The 17,035-nt window shown below is 43.7% G+C and overlaps 1 protein-coding gene across 18 annotated transcripts in view; it reads right to left on the reverse strand.

Moving 5' to 3' along the window:
- Positions 1-14,259, reverse strand: part of CEP112 (centrosomal protein 112) — a 422,023-nt gene extending 407,764 nt beyond the window's left edge. For 2 of the 18 annotated variants that reach the window (XM_067714855.1, XM_067714848.1), the window contains exons 1-4: positions 10,932-11,393; positions 7,959-8,072; positions 4,684-4,874; positions 2,543-2,718 (exon numbers count right to left, since the gene is read on the reverse strand). In XM_067714855.1, coding sequence (XP_067570956.1) covers positions 2,543-2,718; positions 4,684-4,874; positions 7,959-8,064 — 473 coding nt within the window. In that variant the 5' untranslated portion in view covers positions 8,065-8,072; positions 10,932-11,393. The other 16 variants (XM_067714859.1, XM_067714858.1, XM_067714857.1 and 13 more) reach the window with 13 other exon arrangements.
- Between the last annotated feature and the right edge of the window lie 2,776 nt (positions 14,260-17,035).

Here is a 17,035-nt window from a genome sequence, read left to right on the forward strand (position 1 = left end):
AAAATAAACCATGGGTAATAACATAAGCTTACACCAAGAACTATGAAAAAGGATAAAACCAGGACAGGACTAGTTATATGTTGAAACTGTCTGAAGTGAAATGCTAAGTTTACTAGTGTGCAATGTGTATTTGGTGGAAAAAAGCATGATAATAAGCCTGACAGAATATGACCTCGTAATACTTCTAATGTGTCTAGAATGAGGCTGCATGCCATATCCTACAGGAAGAATAAAGGTAAAGGGCAGGTGCCGTCTCTGTTGAATAGGGTCCTAACAAAGGGGCTTCAGAAGGACTCTGCATCTTTAATAATATAAAAAGGCTAGGACACAAACAGCATAATCTAAAATGCCATGAGAAATACTTCACATACAAAAAGGTCTAAGTAAAGCAGGATTTTATAAAGTGATCAAAACAGAAACACTAAGGGGGAAAATCTTTTAAGATTAAAGAGGATGTTCAAAGGACAAGTTGAAGTGGTTGTAACATTTATGAGGCAGCATTAAACTTCAGTTCTAAGTAACAATAAATTATTCACTACAAAAACATACATGTGTCAAATATTATAAGCCTCTTAAACTTTTTAAACAATTCCTTGCAGAACGGAGGAGATGTATTAGGTCAACACGAGCAGATTCTAACTTTTTCAGCAGCACAGTATGACCACTCAGAGCAAAGGAACAACTTCAGAAAAAAATATGAAGACAGACCATCAATAGATTCCACCACCACTACTGATCTGATCTCACACATTTTGTATCTGGTCTTAAATCAATTGTATTGCCTTTAGATGAAGTAAATGTTAGTTTTACTTTTAAGTGCCTTCATGTACATAAAATTAGAAATATCTGTTAATTAATGTACATGCAAATTAAAATTTTTAAATAGATCAAGTTAAGTTAAGAGAAGCATGTAAGTAAAGACACCCCTGAGAAGTTTTGTTTTTGCAGCCCTACTTGGCCTTGGCCTTAGTGAAATTCTAACACTTGACTAGAAAGAGACTTGCCTTTTCCAGTTCCTTCATTGCCTTTACTAATTGCATTGTTAAAAATATAAAAAGGTTAGGACACAAACAGGGCATCTCTGTAGCCTATAACCACACATCCCTTAACTTCTTCTAAAATTTATCCTTCCCTCAACTTTTTCTAACAGTACTTTTTGCAAATCCTTGTGAGCCATTCTCTCTGCCACAATATGCCTGCCTCAAAGAGGCTGTGTCCAGAATAAATTCAATGTGTGGCAGTGCCTAACAGCCCATTCACTGACTCATGTAGGCACTCACCAAAAACTAAGACTCATACCGTTGGTCACAGGTGCCCACCCAGGGCCAGGCACTGTTAATACCGTGCAGACAGGAAGAACACTGTCCCTGCCTCAGTCTCTGTAATGAGACCACAATCTCCTTACACCCCAACTTACTGCTACACAGCTAACAAAAATTCCAGTCACACCTCTTCTGCTTCTGAATCTCCTAGGAAGGCAAAAATTAGTATTTAACACCGCCTGCTTTGGACTCATCTATTCATTCCTGTTCACTCTTCCGAAACATGTCCTTAATTATATCACCTCTTCCTGTTCCATATTAATTTGTTTCCCCTTTCTAATAAAAAAATTTCACATGGACTGGATCTCTTGCTTTCTGTTCACCTGTTCTTTTCCACCATAATACCTGAGGTCTGAAAAACATAACCAGACTATATCAACTACGAAGACACTTCAAATTACTAATAAGATTTCTGTATCTTTTAAGGAATAAACCAAAAAAAATTATAGCAGAAAAGAAAGATTACATATCCATAACCTATTCAAATTCCAAAAATTAAAATTACCAAGAGAATGGTGAGGAGTAATGTATGAATTGACACTGTCCAATACTTTAACATTTCAGGGAACATGCCAAAGGTAAAACTCAAAATCTGATAAAAGTCCAATTTAAATCTATCCGTCCTAAAGGCCAAAAGTCATACTACAACAACTGTTTTATTGTGTACTTAACAAACTCAGAAGTTCACGTTTATTTGTACTAAAAATCCTATTTAAGCTTAGTACTCTAGTAAGAAAGCACAGTTTAATAGGGTTTATGTTTGCATTCATTGTTTTATTAAATCAAAACGAACACTGTTCAATGAGGGGGAAGGACAGAAGTTCAAGCATAAGCTTCCAGATGGATATGGAGGATGTTATATTTGGTTGAAGTCAGTGAAATGTCCTTAATTCACGCTTGTCATAAAGGGAAACAGAGAACTGTGTCATTTAAAGATTTTCAGGCACCACTTTCCAAGCAGTGGACTAGATAGAAATATTTAACATATATCCAAAAAGCAGCTAAAAACATACTATAATCTTGAATATACAACAAATGGAAAAGCAAAACTGTTATTTTAACCATACAACATTCCTTCATAGCCCTCAACTTCATAGCAAAAATATAAAGTAAACCAACTGCTTACCATAAAAAAAACATGGAATAATGGAATGTACTAACCAGTTCCAAAGATGGGCTAAATAATGAAACACACTTGAAACCCCAAGTTCATGGCGTACCTCTGGACATGGGTCGGCGACTGTACCAAAGAGCAATCTTCTCCAGAAGACAGCGTCCGTGACTCGCTGAGTCTGTGCTCACCGTTCCCCAGCTCGCCCATCACCCAGTCTGGTAATCCTTCTGGGCTGGACAATCCTTTGGCTTGTGCTGGATTTGGTTCATCAAAATAGATGGACTGATTTTTAAAAATTAGAAAAATTATTCTTTCAAAATGTACTATATGAGATAATCAGTTAAGATTTCCATCAAGTTTAGTGACAACCTTTCAAATACTCAAATTCAATTACATAAAAATATATAAAAATGTATCATTCAATGAAATATTAAAATACATAAAATGGATAACTTATTTACATTTTAGTTATGTTGTGCTGTATAAGAAATCTGATAAATGATAAAATTACATGACAGATACATCTGATAATAATGATTTATATTACAAAAGGAATATTAGCTGTATGAAAAGATAAGTGAAAAGTTCTTTTTAAATCATGTGCTCTCCTATTTCTTTCTGTGATCATTAACTACTCTGCACGCGCGCGCGCGCGCACACACACACACACACACACACACACACACATATCAGTAGGCAGAGAAACCAAAATCAATAAAAACCAGAAATAAAAGTTTCTGGTCATCCTGCAGTATCCCACAAGCTAGATGAAAAATCCAAGACAGGTCTCTAGGCCTTTACATTACTAACATTAGTAAAATAAAGCCCTTTCCTACAATTCCATAAAATGAGTGTGAAAGGGAAAGCATGATACAATACACTCATATTTCAACATTTGCATGTGTTTCAGAAAATGTTCTACCTTCGGTCATTAAGAATAGATGGGGGCTTCCCTGGTGGCGCAGTGGTTGAGAGTCCGCCTGCCAATGCAGGGGACACGGGTTCGTGTCCTGGTGTGGGAGGATCCCACATGCCGCGGAGCGGCTGGGCCCGTGAGCCATGGCTGCTGAGCCTGCGCGTCCGGAGCCTGTGCTCCGCAGCAGGAGAGGCCACAACAGTGAGAGGCCTGCGTACAGCAAAAAGGAAAAAAAAAAAAAAAAAAAAGAATAGATGGGCTGGGACTTCCCTGGTGGCGCAGTGGTTAAGAATCCGCCTGCCAATACAGGGGACACGGGTTCAAGCCCTGGTCCAGGAAGATCCCACATGCCGCGAAGCAACTAAGCCCGTGCACCACAACTACTGAGCCTGTGCTCTAGAGCCCGCAAGCCACAACTACTGAACCCACGCGCCACAACTACTGAAGCCCGGGTGCCTAGAGCCCGTGCTCTGCAAGAAGAGAAGCCACCGCAATGAGAAGCCCACGCACCGCAACAAAGAGAAGCCCCCACTCGCCGCAACGAGAGAAAGCCCACGTGCAGCAACAAAGACCCAACACAGCCAAAAGATAATAAAAAAAAACAAAACAAGAATCCGCCTGCCAATGCAGGGGACACGATGGTCTGGGAAGATCCCACATGCAGCAGAGAAACTAAGCCCATGCACCACAACTACTGAGTCTGCGCTCTAGAGCCCGCAAGCCACAACTACTGAGCCCGCGTGCCACAGCTACTGAAGCCCGTGCACCTAGAGCCCGTGCTCTGCAACAAAAGAAGCCACCACAATGAGAAGCCTGCGCACCGTAACGAAGAGTAGCCCCCGCTCGCTGCAACTAGAGAAAGCCCACGCGCAGCAACGAAGACCCAACGCAGCCAAAAATAAATAAATAAATAATAAATTTTTCTAAAAAACTTTAAAAAAAAGTAATTCAATCCAACCTCTCGTTACATTAAATAATACATACAGAAGAGCTTAATAAACTAGAATTTACTGACATCCATAAATTATTACATAATCCAGTGAAAATTAGTGGAAAATTAAGGCCCAATATTTAAAAATTCATTTTAATGTTTTTAGAAATATTGTAGAATACTGGAGGATGACTAAATCAATTAAGTATGGTTCCATTAGAGCTCAATATCTGATTTCCATTCAAGGTGGAAAAAAACTGAATCAGGGAGCAAAAAAATAGTTTTAGCTAACATATTTTCTAGGACTTGTAGCTTAATAATATGACCATTCCCAAATGGGATGATAAATTGACACTTTTAGAGAAACAAACGAATGCATCTTTTGGTCAAAGACACCTACCATGTATGAAGGTAAAGTTTTCAGCGTCCCTGGCTCAGGGCGGTGAGTGAAAGGGCCCTCGAGAGCCCCTCGCCTGAGCATGTGTAGTAAGAGCTTTGCGTACAGATTCCGATTCCTCCTGCCTGTGACCCCTGCTCCTGTTCCTGAAGGCTCACACAGTTTTCTAATCCAAAGTGCACACCTCTGCCGCTCTAGAAATACACAGGAGCTGTTAGAGACTTGAGTTTTCAAAAAATAAAACATTACATTAAAGACCCATAAAACATCTGCTCTAGTCTGCAGCAGGGATTGGCTGACGGCGAATATTTTAGGTTTTGCAGCCATATGATATCTACCCAACTCTGCCGCTGTAGCATGAAAGCAGCCACACACCATTCACACCACACGTCACCAAATGGTTATGGCTGTTTTCTAATAAAACTTTATAAAAAAGGCAGCAGCCTGGATGTGGCCCAGGGGCTACAGTTTGCCAACCCACCCTGGTCTAGAGTTTAACTTTAAACTAGTAATAAGATCTCAGGATTGCTACCAAATAAATCTGAGACAAAAATGTTGCTGTTCGCATAGCACAGGGAGATCAGATCGGTGCTTTGTGACCGCCTGGAGGGGTGGGGTAGGGAGGGAGGGAGGGAGGGAGACACAAGAGGGAAGAGATATGGGAACATATGTATATGTATAACTGATTCACTTTGTTATAAAGCAGAAACTAACACACCATTGTAAAGCAATTATACCCCAATAAAGATGTTTAAAAAAAAAAAAGGTTGCTGTAAAACCATCTCTAAAATAATTTCCGTTGTGTTGAAAAATCTTTCTGTAATTCTCATTACACAAACCAAGAGAGAGAGAATGCAATCTTATTTAGCATTTTAAACCTAATCTAAAATTGAATCTCAAATGTTTTATTTATTAAACTGGTAATCTTCAGGGATTTGTGGATGATTTATTTAGGAATTTCTTTTAACCTCTCTAAAAACAATTGAGGGTTACATATTTACATGTAATTTTGAAAAATAATTATCCCTTTAAAAGCTACCTTAAAAATGTAGCACAGTTTAATCCACATATAATGACCTGTTGATTATCTTATCTTACCACGACACAGAATTGTTTTTAGGTCTCAGGAAAACCATTTTGACATTAATCTTTTATCAGTCTAACTCAATTTGAGGATTATATATCTAACACAAATCATAAATCTGCTTCAATGTCTTAGTTTCTAAAGGTCATATTCATTTATTGTTTTACCTACAAAAATCCCTGGGGCAGATTTACCACTTTGCTCATACTGGATTTATCACTACATGTATGAAAGGTAGTCTCTAAATAACTTTTGTATTTTTAGCTTTGAAAATTATATAATCACAAAACAAACTTCTTGAAATATCAGGTGTACTTTGTGCAAAAAGAAAATACAAACTAAAGCGGATAAACTTAAGCAAACAGTTTTTCAAACTATATGTTTATACGCCCTGCAGCAAACTGAGATCCATATAATAGTCGGTGAATACAACTTAGTACAACAATCCAGCTAGCGAAAAAAATTAATTCCTCTATTTAAAATAATGGCAAAAACCATTATCAAAAGTAGAATTTAACTATAATGAAAGTTAAGTTATTATGAATGTTCAGGTTCTTGACTGGGATGTGAGTGTCTGAGCATTCATTATGAATTAATTACATAAAAGAGGGTCAGCGATGTACCAATACATACTGACAATGAGTCATGAACCAAAGATCACAATTAATCCAATTCTATGTACCCAAATCCCTTTTTAAAAGAAGATGAGGGACTTCCCTGGTGGCGCAGTGGTTAAGAATCTGCCTGCCAATGCAGGGGTCATGGGTTCGAGCCCTGGTCCGGGAAGATCCCACATGCCGTGGAGCAACTAAGCCCGTGCCCCACAACTACTGAGCCTGCGCTCTAGAGCGCGCGAGTCACAACTACTGAAGCCCGCGCACCTAGCACCCGTGCTCCACAAGAGAAGCCACTGCAATGAGAAGTCACCCCAAGAAGCCCACGCGCCACAAGGAAGAGTAGCTCCCAATCGCCCCAACTAGAGAAAGCCCATGTGCAGCAACAAAGACCCAATGCAGCCAAAAATAAATAAATTAATTTTTAAAAAGTGATACTGCATCTTTAAAAAAAAAGATGAAATATGAGGATAGTCTGAAGTACATTTATAATGAGAGATTTTAATATACACTTATGCTAATCAGCAGATCTAAGACAAGAAGGAAAAAAAGGCACTGAGTATCAGAAGAGGACACAGTATAGAAATATCATTAAATACTAATTCAACTAATCGTGAATGAGCCACGGGACAGGAAATATTCATTTTAAGAAAAGCAGAAGAAGAAAGAAGAGGTTACCATCCAACAAGGCAAGAGAAGAAGGCAGAGGAAGAGGCGTGAAGGGAAGACCATGCCAAGCCACCCTGGACTCGGACAGGCTGCAGGCCCTGCCTGGTACGATGGGTGACCACAGAACGCGTAACTCATACACTGCGCTCCCTCTTCCCAGTGCAGCTCCCTGGAATAAAGATCTAACATTGAGTCAGCGCCTCATGTTGAATATGAAGTTGACTCAGACACCTCACAGAAACAGGGGACTTGGACAACACGGGGGTAAAAGCCCGTCTCCTGGTCCCACTCCGAACCCTCCTCGCAAAAGCTCCCAAATCAGATTTACCTTTACGGCCAGCCTTACGCCTACTATGACTCAGAGGGTCTTCCCTGCCCCTCAAACTCTCTTCAACTGCTCTCTGATAAACCTTTTTTACTTGAGACAAAGACTCACAGAGGAGAAAAGGTTAGGAATTGCAGACAAGATGCCAACAAAAACGCATTCACACTTGATTTTAGTCAGTCAACCAATGAGCATGTAAGACTAACAGATTCTTTTCTGCTTTGATAAACAAAAGGGTCAGAGACAGGTGGACAGTAGGCTCCTGAAAGAAGAACCATCTTCATGATAGGAGGAAAAAGACGCAGGAAAAAACAGTTACAGCCAACTTTAAAGACCCATGCAATTTAAGCTCATGACCTGTGAGAAGTGGTCTCACAGTAATAATACCTTTCCACAGTTCAGTAGTTCACCATGACTAAATTTCTGTTTACCCTCCAACAGCTCAAGGTAAACAATCCTTTATCAGCTTAAGATGAAAACTGTTATTAAATGAATCCACTTTTCATTTTGAAAGTTCATGGGTTTGACTAAATAATACAAAGAAAAAAATTAATTTTAAGAACGTAATTTTCAAACATAATCTTACCTGACCTATGGGGTAATTTTAGAACAAAGGGCTTCATATCTACCACAAAGTGATCAAATTCCGCATCCAGCTTCTCCCATTTTTCTTCTTCGCTTCCCATTTCCATAATTCAGCCTGTAAAAGATTTAAAATTAAAATATTAAGATCTGTATGCTGAAAACTACAAAACTCATGAAAGAGATCAAAGGTAGCAGTAAATACCCCCAAATTGATCTATAGATTTAATGCAACTCCAATCAAAATCCCAGCAGTATTCTTTGTAGATATACACAAGCTGATTCTAAAATTTGCGTGGAAAGTTAAAGGAATTAGAATAGCAGAAACAATCCTGAAAAAGAAGAACAAGTTTGGAACACTCACATTACCTGATTTAAGATGCACTATAAAAGTACAGCAGTCAAGACAATATGGTATTGGTGAAAGGATAAGACACATAGACCAATGGAACAAACTAGAGAGTCCAGAAATTGACCAACACAAATATGGACAACTGACACTCGACAAAGGTACAATTCATGGAGGAATGATAGTTTTTACAACAAACGATGCTGTAACAATTGGGGATCCATATGCATAAATAAATTTAAACAAATAACCTCACTCTGTATGAAAAATTAACTCCAAATAAATAACAGACCTAAGTGTAAAATGTAAAACTATAAAACTCTTAGAAGAAAACATAGACGAAAATCTTCATGACTTGGTGTTAGTCAAGGATTTCTTCGATATATCACTACAAGCACTACCTGTAAAAGAAAAAATTGATATATTGGACTGTATCAAAATGAAAAATTTCTGTTCTGCAAAGAACTCTTTCCAGGAGTTGAAAAGATAAGCTACAGCCTGGGAGAAAATACTACAAATCATTTACCTCAGAAAGGACCTATATCAAGAATACATAAAGAACTTTTAAAACTAAACCATAAGAAAACAAACAACCCAATAAAAGTAATCAGCAAAAAAAATTAGTTCCTTTACCAAAGAAGATGTACAGTTGAGAAGTAAGCGCGTGAAAAAGATGCTTAACCTCATTAATCATCAGAGAAATGCAAATTAAAACCACAATGAGATATCACTACCTGCCTATTAGGACAGCTAAAATTAAAAAGGCAAACACCACCAAAGCTGCTGAGGGCTCAGCGCGAGAGGCCTTCTCACGCATTGCTGGGAGGAGCACAGAGCGGTGCAGCCACTCAGGAAGACAGGTTAGCCATCGCCCACCCCGTTAAACATACCCGTAGCGGAGGAGCCAGAAATCCCCCTCTTGGGCATCTATTCAGGAGAAGCAAAATCTCCATTCGCACAGAAACCCGGATGTAATGTTTCTAGCAGCTTTCTTCTTCTATAGCCACCAAACCCTGGAAACACCCACGTGTCCCTCCCCCGGGAAATGGACAAACCGCCGTGGCCTCGCCACACAACGAAACAGCGCTCGGGCAGAGAGAGGACGGAAGCGCCCACTGGCCCCGCCACACGGATGAGCGTCCATGCGCGAGGACGCGACGCGCAAGGCGCCGTTCCCGGAGGGCCGCGTGCTGTACGACGACACCCACTCGTACGGCATCCCCGAAAAGGCAAAAGCTACAGGCACACAGAACAGCTCGGTGGCGCACTGGGGTAGCACTGGGGCGCAAGGAGAGCACACGGGGCTCTGCGACTGTCCCGCGCCTTCTGCGCCCGAGGTCATAAAAACCCATTCTGAGTCTGTGTAAAAATTCATCACACTGCAACACCAAGAAAGCGATTGTAACCGTACGTAATGTAAAAGGTTTAACTTCCATCAAAAAACGTAAAATACTGGTCCTCGTACTTCTTCCTAATCAGGAAGAAAACCACTGAAAATGAAGGGAGTGGACCCCCAAACTCAGACACAGAGCTTCTGACAAAATTTCTTACGTTAAAAGTATACCCAAGAGTCCACATGTTCCTCTCAGGTTCGAAATGCCTTGGTAAGGATGCGCACCATCTCTACGCTATGCACGGTCCCCAATTTGTCATTTGGCCGGTTTACAAACCACACGTTTGGGGAAAGGCTCCGGTGTGCCTCGGCGGCGGCCCTGCTCCACAGACGCCCTCCCTCTGCTCAGCGGGCCCCTAACGTTCAGCAGGGCGCCCACCTCAACACCAGCAGCCCCTGCGCGGACGGCCCTGGACCCGGCCCCTCCGCGTCCGGCCGCCGGCCGTCCCTCGCAGCTCGCGGCGGTGGGCCGGCGGCTCCCTCGGGGCCCGACGAGCCCTGCCGGGGATCTTCCCCCCGCGCCGGCAGGCAGCCGTGCCGGGAAGGGAAGAAGTCTCTGACTTCCACGCTACCGCTCCCAGCCACGGCTCTCGCAAGCCCGCCCGCAACGCCCCTCTTATGAGGCCCCCGCCAGCGGGCCGGACCCAGCGCTCCCCCTGCATCGCTGCCGCCCACCAAAATGCCCTCCGGCCGATCGGCCTCTTTTCCTCCCTACTCCGCACGACAGCGACAGCGACCGCTCGACACCGTCCTTCGCTCCTCAGCTGAGCGTCTGCTGGAGAAAACGGGCACCGCCCTGAGGTCCCACCGGAATCCTCCGTTTTCTCCCATTTCGCCGTCCGCAAGGCAGCCCTGAAACTTTTACCAGCCCTCTCCAAGCCCCTAAGCCGTTGCAGCTCCGCTGACTCTCCACGTGGGAAGCTCACCTCTTCCTGGGAGGAAAACGGCATGCTCTTCCCTCCACCGCCCAACTCGCCTCCTCGGGAGCACATCCTCACGTGCTCGCCCCCGCCCCCGCGTCGGAAGCGCTGACCGTCCTCCCTGCCGCCGAGACCTCCATCACCGTCAGGGGCCTCCTCGCTGTTTCACACTGACTCCTTCCCCTCCGCCGTCCCCATTCGCTAAGCCCCGTGAGCCAACACAGCAACAAACGCTCAGAAAGGTCTCAGAACCTGCCTGTGTGCCTATTCTCACCGCCGCTCTCTCAGAGCAAGCCCTCCCCACCGCCGACTCACCCTAACTCTCCCTGCTTCAGTCCTCACTGGCACCAGAGATGTCCCAAGTACAAAGCTCCGCACATCACTTCCTGTCTCCACCGCCCACTGCCACGGGACAGGATCCAAACCCAAAGTTAGGCCGGCCTGCCAGGGCCTTTGCCTTCTGAGCTCCCTACACACGCGCGCACACGCACACACGCGCACAGATGACCATGTCCCACCGGTGAACTCCCTGCCATTCTGCAAACACTCCAAGCCCTTACAGGATCACACAGGCTGTCCCACTGCATGGAGTCATCAAGAAATGCAACTCAAACATCACTTCAGAGTAGAGCTTGCCCCACACATCCCAGACTCATCTCTCCATCTTAGTGTGTACTGCTCACATCTGTGCCACGGCATTCATCACGCTGTTACCTCTTTTTTACACATCTGTGTACTATTTACAGGTCTGCCACCATCTGTGAGCTGCTCCTGAAAGGCAAAGACCGTGACTGACACATCTTAGTAGGTACCTAGCACATTACACGGCACATAATAGAAGCTGAAGAATCAATCGACTGGTAAATAAAAGCTAATAACTAAAGGGATTAATGTCTTACTTTTACATGCCTAATACAGGCAAACCTCAGAAATATTGCAGGTTCAGTTCCAGACCACAGCAATGAAGCAAACATCGCAATAAAGCAAGTCACATGAACACTGTGCTTTCCCAGTGCACATAAAAGGTATGTTTACGCTATACTATAGTCTATTAAGTGTTCAATAGCATTATGGTAAAAAAATGTACATACTTACCTTAATTAAAAATTACTTTATTACTAAAAAAAAAGCTATCCATCATCTGAGCCTTCAGCAATTTGTAACCTTTTCGGGGGTGGAGGGTTTGAAATATTGCGAGAATTACCAAAATGTAACCCAGAGACACAAAATGAGCAAACACTGTTGGAAAATGGCACTGGTACACTTGCTCAAGGCAGGGCTGCCACAAACCTTCAATTTGTAAAAAACGCAAAAGCGTATAAAGCAAAGCGCAATAAAACAAGGTATGCCTGTGTTTTGTTTTGTTTTTTAATTCTGTTCTGAGTACCAAATAGGTCCCCTAGAATAGAAATACTATTGCCCTTAATTCTATTTACCAAAACCGGTCGTTGTACCTTCTGCATTACAGTAGAAGAAACATATTTCAAATTCAAGACTTGGTTAAGATAAATTTTATTTAAGCGCATTTTCTGATTGGTTAGTTGGCTTGGCATTATTTGGTTGCGTGGTTTTGTTTTGCATTCCTACAATAACTAGCTGCATTCATACATAACTCCATCAGTTATGTACCTGGTAACAGAAGGCTATGATACCACTGCTGGATGTTAGATCATAAAGCTGAAAAGCAAGTGGATGAACAAACAAATGGAAACTCATAAACCCAGAATTTTAAGCACAGCTTTGACCTGGAAGTGTATTTCCAGGCTTAAACAGTTCATCCTGCACACGTACTCTAACATATGCCTGAGAGCACCCGTAGCTAGACAAAAAGATTCCTAATAATCACTAACTCTCAACAAATCTTTGACACACGCAGGCGATGTTAATGTTTAGAGAAACGAAAACTCAGTAAAAAGACCCAAAGTCGTGAAATTAAACATAAAGCTCAAACTAAAATTCTGAAACCGTTAGCTCTCAGATCCATCATATCTGACCTCTTGGCCATTTAAATATGAATCAGCAATATCTCCAACTAGTAAAGAAGTTGGAGAAAAGTAGAAAGACGATCATAATTGCTATAATAACATGCAATACTGGAGTACACATTTTTTTTAAAAGCACTATAAAGAATCACTGTGATACTTGGTAAAAGCTAAAACTCAGCTTTTCCTATCCCTTATTTATTCTCCAACAAAATGAAAAAAAAATTAAGTTATCGTTCCAAACTTTCAAGGAATTCTTGCTACAGAAATTACATCTTATAAGTAGGTTATATCTACTTAGTCCCAGCTAATCAAAAACTTTTATTACGATTTATTAGAATTGCAGATTTAAATTATTAGATTAAAAAATAAGGAAAGCTGTATCTTTGACTTAGGTTTAAAATACTTAGAGCGTGCCTGCCAGTCACATAAATTAGTGCAAACGCAAAAAAGGAAGTAAACTGGGTGAGTCTTGCTTATAGCTATAGTATAGTTGGCTCATGTCTTTTATTTAACTCACCGGCACTGTCTTTTTTTAAACCTGTGTCTATGTGGACAGCTACAAAACGGGCTAAGACCTTCTCAAGGTGCTTCGCTGTCATAGGGGTCAGCAGAGCATAAGCGGGCCACAAACATTAACGGTCCTGCGGAAAAGGAGCCACACCGCTCAACAAGGAACACACCTCACATACATCAGGCCCCGAATAAACACACTCCTCAAAGTTGCATGAAGTCGATTTTGTTCAATCAAACCATACTTTAAATAGATGGCGGATCATTACACAAAACTTGAAAACCGTCCTCCGGTACATGAAGCCGGTTTACAGGTGCCTGTTTCACCCGGCTCGCCCTTTTGGGTGTTTAGACAGTTACCGGACACTGACCGCGCCCTGGCATAACCCTGGAGACGGGGGAGCACGCCGAGGCCTGGGGGGGCCAGTGACGGCTGGGGGGCGGCTGGGCCGCAGCCTGAGGCCTGCGGGGCGGCTCGTGCCCCCGCACCGGCCTTTTCTACCCCGTGTCCACGCACCTGTAAACAGGAAGGGCGCACGACCCTCAACACACAGGCCGCTCGCATGGACGTCCCTCGTCCCTCGGACACTCGGACCCGGGACACTGGGTCGTGGCCAGCGGGCCGGCGGCGGGCCGGGCCTCCCGGGGACCACCCCTCACCCCGAGGGCCCAGGACGCCGTCCGGCTGCGGGGGGAAGTGTTCCCGCCGGCCTGGGACCCGGGCGCGACCCCGTCAGGTGCCCAGACCCGGACATGCTGACCCGCCCCAACTTTCTCAGAACCTCCCCGCCCTGCGCGGCCCGGACTCCAGTCCGCCCGCGAAGCAGCGGCCGCCCGCGCCCAGAAGCCCCCGCGGCGCCCGCCCCACAGGCCTGCAGAGAGGCCCGGGCCCGCCCACGGGGCGACCGCTCCCCGCGCAAAATTCCACCCGAGAACCCGCGTGTGGGGACCCCGGAGGGGAAATCGGAAAAACGAGAATCTGGCGCCCCTACGTGCAAGCTTTCCGAGCGGCCGCCGCCGTCGCCGCCGTCGCCACCGCCGCCGCCGCCGCCACAAAAAGGTTTCAAATCCGTGCGGGCGCAGAGGTCGCAGCCTCGCAGCAGGCCCGGGGGGTGGGAGGAGCCGGCTGGGCGGTGGGACGGGAGGAGGTGCCCAGCTCGCAGGCCCCGCCCCCTTCCCCAAGCCTCCGGCGGCCGCGCGCGGCGCCGTTGCCATGGCGACGCTCCGGGCCTCGGCTGCCCCGCCCAGCAGGCCGGGGACGGGGACTTCCGCACTAGCGTTTCCCCGCCCCCCAGGCCGCGCGGCGCCGTTGCGCTGGCGACGCTACGGGTCTCTGCTGCCCCTGCCTAGCAGGTCGGGAGCAGGCACGTCCGCGCTCGCGTTTCCCCGCCCCCCCTGCGCTGGGCGGCGTTGTCATGGCGACGTCCCGGCCCTCAGCGCAGCTTCCGGCTCGCTTTCCAGCGTGGCGGCCCCTAGACCAATCCCAAGCAGAGACTCCCGGGATGACCAGGCCACGCACCGGACGCTGCTGCCTTCAGGCATCCCGCTCGGACAAGTAGCTCGTGAACACTTTAGGGGCGGTAGAGAAAGAACGGGTAAAGAGCAAAGAACACGGGGTTGCAGTAGGATATTCAGAGGGTGGACAAACGACATAGAAAGAATCTAAAGAACTGAGAACTTACTGCCTGGTATCTCACAACCCAGAGGTGAATACCGTTGAATTAAAGGAGAAAATGGACACTGCTTTTTTTTTTTTTTTTGCATTCATAACTATCCAAGATCTGAAAAAACTTACCCCAAATTCCGAAGATGCTGAAATAGTATGAAAAGGCTTTGTGTTTACCAATTCTGGATAGAATAACAAGATCAAGAGCAAAATGTATTTTTGCTGCTCCCAGGAAGTCTCATCCACCTCGGGGCGGTCTCCATTGCTATGTTGTGGTTTTCTCTGGTCTTCTGTTACATTTCTGGAAAGGCTCTGAACTATATATATTTTTAAAAATACCGAACAGAAACAAAATGTAAATTGTGAAAACACTTAAATGAAATTCAGTTTACCACTGTTTTTCATGTAATTTCACACAGGATTCCTTCTGCAGTATCTGCAATACACGCAGTGTGATGCCAAATCTAACATAAACACAGCTTGAAGCATCTTTTCAATTTTCCATAAAGAAAATAGAAGATTCATTCATTTGTAACTAGTTACTTTCAAGCTTCCAGAGGGAAGGCATATTCTTTCCAAGGTGCTTTTTCAAACCCTCCCACTGGAACCAACGGTTTTTCATGGTTTCAGTGACAAATTATTAAAGCTAAGGAAAAGAAGAGCTATGAAATACTTTTAGGAATGTTTAGTTTCTCAAAAGCATAGTTGAACATGTTTATAGCTAAAGAATAATGGGTAATTCAGTCATTTGCACAGAGAATCTGGGATGCAATACCCACACATGCAATTGCAGGAATTTGACTACCCAATGAAGAGGTTCAAAACCATGCTGCTGGAAGAACATGAAATGAATTTGACAATTGATGTCTAAATGAAGACTAGCAGAAAAGTAGAAGAAGAAAAAAGGGGATTGAGGGGGGAAATGCAACAAAGTCAAGTTCATCTAAGAAAAAATCGCAGCAGAAAAAAAAAATACATGACTTAAAAGGTTAAAAAAATTAAGGTAAGTTTCTTAAAATAATTTCTATATTTAGGTGAAAGTAAGAAGAGAAAATCTCCTTTTACATTTTCAAGAACTAGGAGATTGTCACTATGTGTGTGTATATATATATATAAATATATATACACACACACATATATATATTTAAAAAATTAAGATATGTACATAGGATTTTTATAGTTATTTATGTAATACATATGTAGCTGGGATGCCAACTGGAACCTGAGCTGTGTTGACCTTTGGATTCAAGCTTTTGTGTCACGATGTCCATTGGAAATCTCCTTCCATGACAACCAAGGAAACTTCTAGAAAGTAACTCACCCTAGGTGACAGTGAGCAGATATGGTTCAGTAACAGTACACAAACATTGAATGGACAGGTGGTTCCACGTAAAGTACTAGCCATGGGTTGACTTCCAGCTCTCCTCCTTTGCTTGTAACAGAGTGATTCCCAATCTTTTAAGGTGAAGATTTTCCTTTGAGAATCTTAAAAAGCTATACCTCTCCTGCCCCCTGTACTTCACCACCCCTAAATGCCCACATGCCCAAAAATATGAGTACAAATCAAAGGGTTCCCCAAATTCCTCAAGTCCATCCATGGAACCTCGGTTAAGGACTTCTGCCCTATGGATTTTATATCAACTTAAACATTGAGAACAGAAGCTATAGCGGCATTCTTGTCCATAATTTCTGAAGCTATTATGGACAAACGCAGTACAGACATCGCTGCCCTCAACACTTGGTTCCAGCAACCTCAGGGCAGGCATTAGTGAAAAGCAGCAGCAGCAGGGATGCCTTCAGCGAGCATCAGAGGCAAGAAATGAGAAGAATATCCTCACAGCTACACACACTCGGAGAAAAACAGATGATGCCCACCATATGGTGGCTTAGGAAGATGCAGAGCACGCATGAGCCCCACCCTGGGAATACTTGGGAAGAAATATCTGGAATCGGAGTCCCTTCAGGGACCCCAAGGGTGAAGACAGATAAATACTCTGTTGTAAATGTTCCAGTGCTTGCGTGGCCTGAAAAATACTGTTTCACACGAAGGTTTTATGGCCACAAACCTATGGCAACCAATTAATATGACTTCTATGTCTAGTTATTTCATAAAGGATAATAATTTGTCACCTCAATATATATTTATTGAATGTCTAGTATGTGTAGATTGTTTTAACGGAATGTTTCTTCTACCACGAATGTTCTGACAGCTCACCCTAAACGTCACTTTCTCAGAGAGGCCATCAGTGCTTCTCAAA

This window comes from Pseudorca crassidens, chromosome 19 (assembly GCF_039906515.1).
Source record: "Pseudorca crassidens isolate mPseCra1 chromosome 19, mPseCra1.hap1, whole genome shotgun sequence".
Classification (NCBI taxonomy): Eukaryota; Metazoa; Chordata; class Mammalia; order Artiodactyla; family Delphinidae; genus Pseudorca; species Pseudorca crassidens.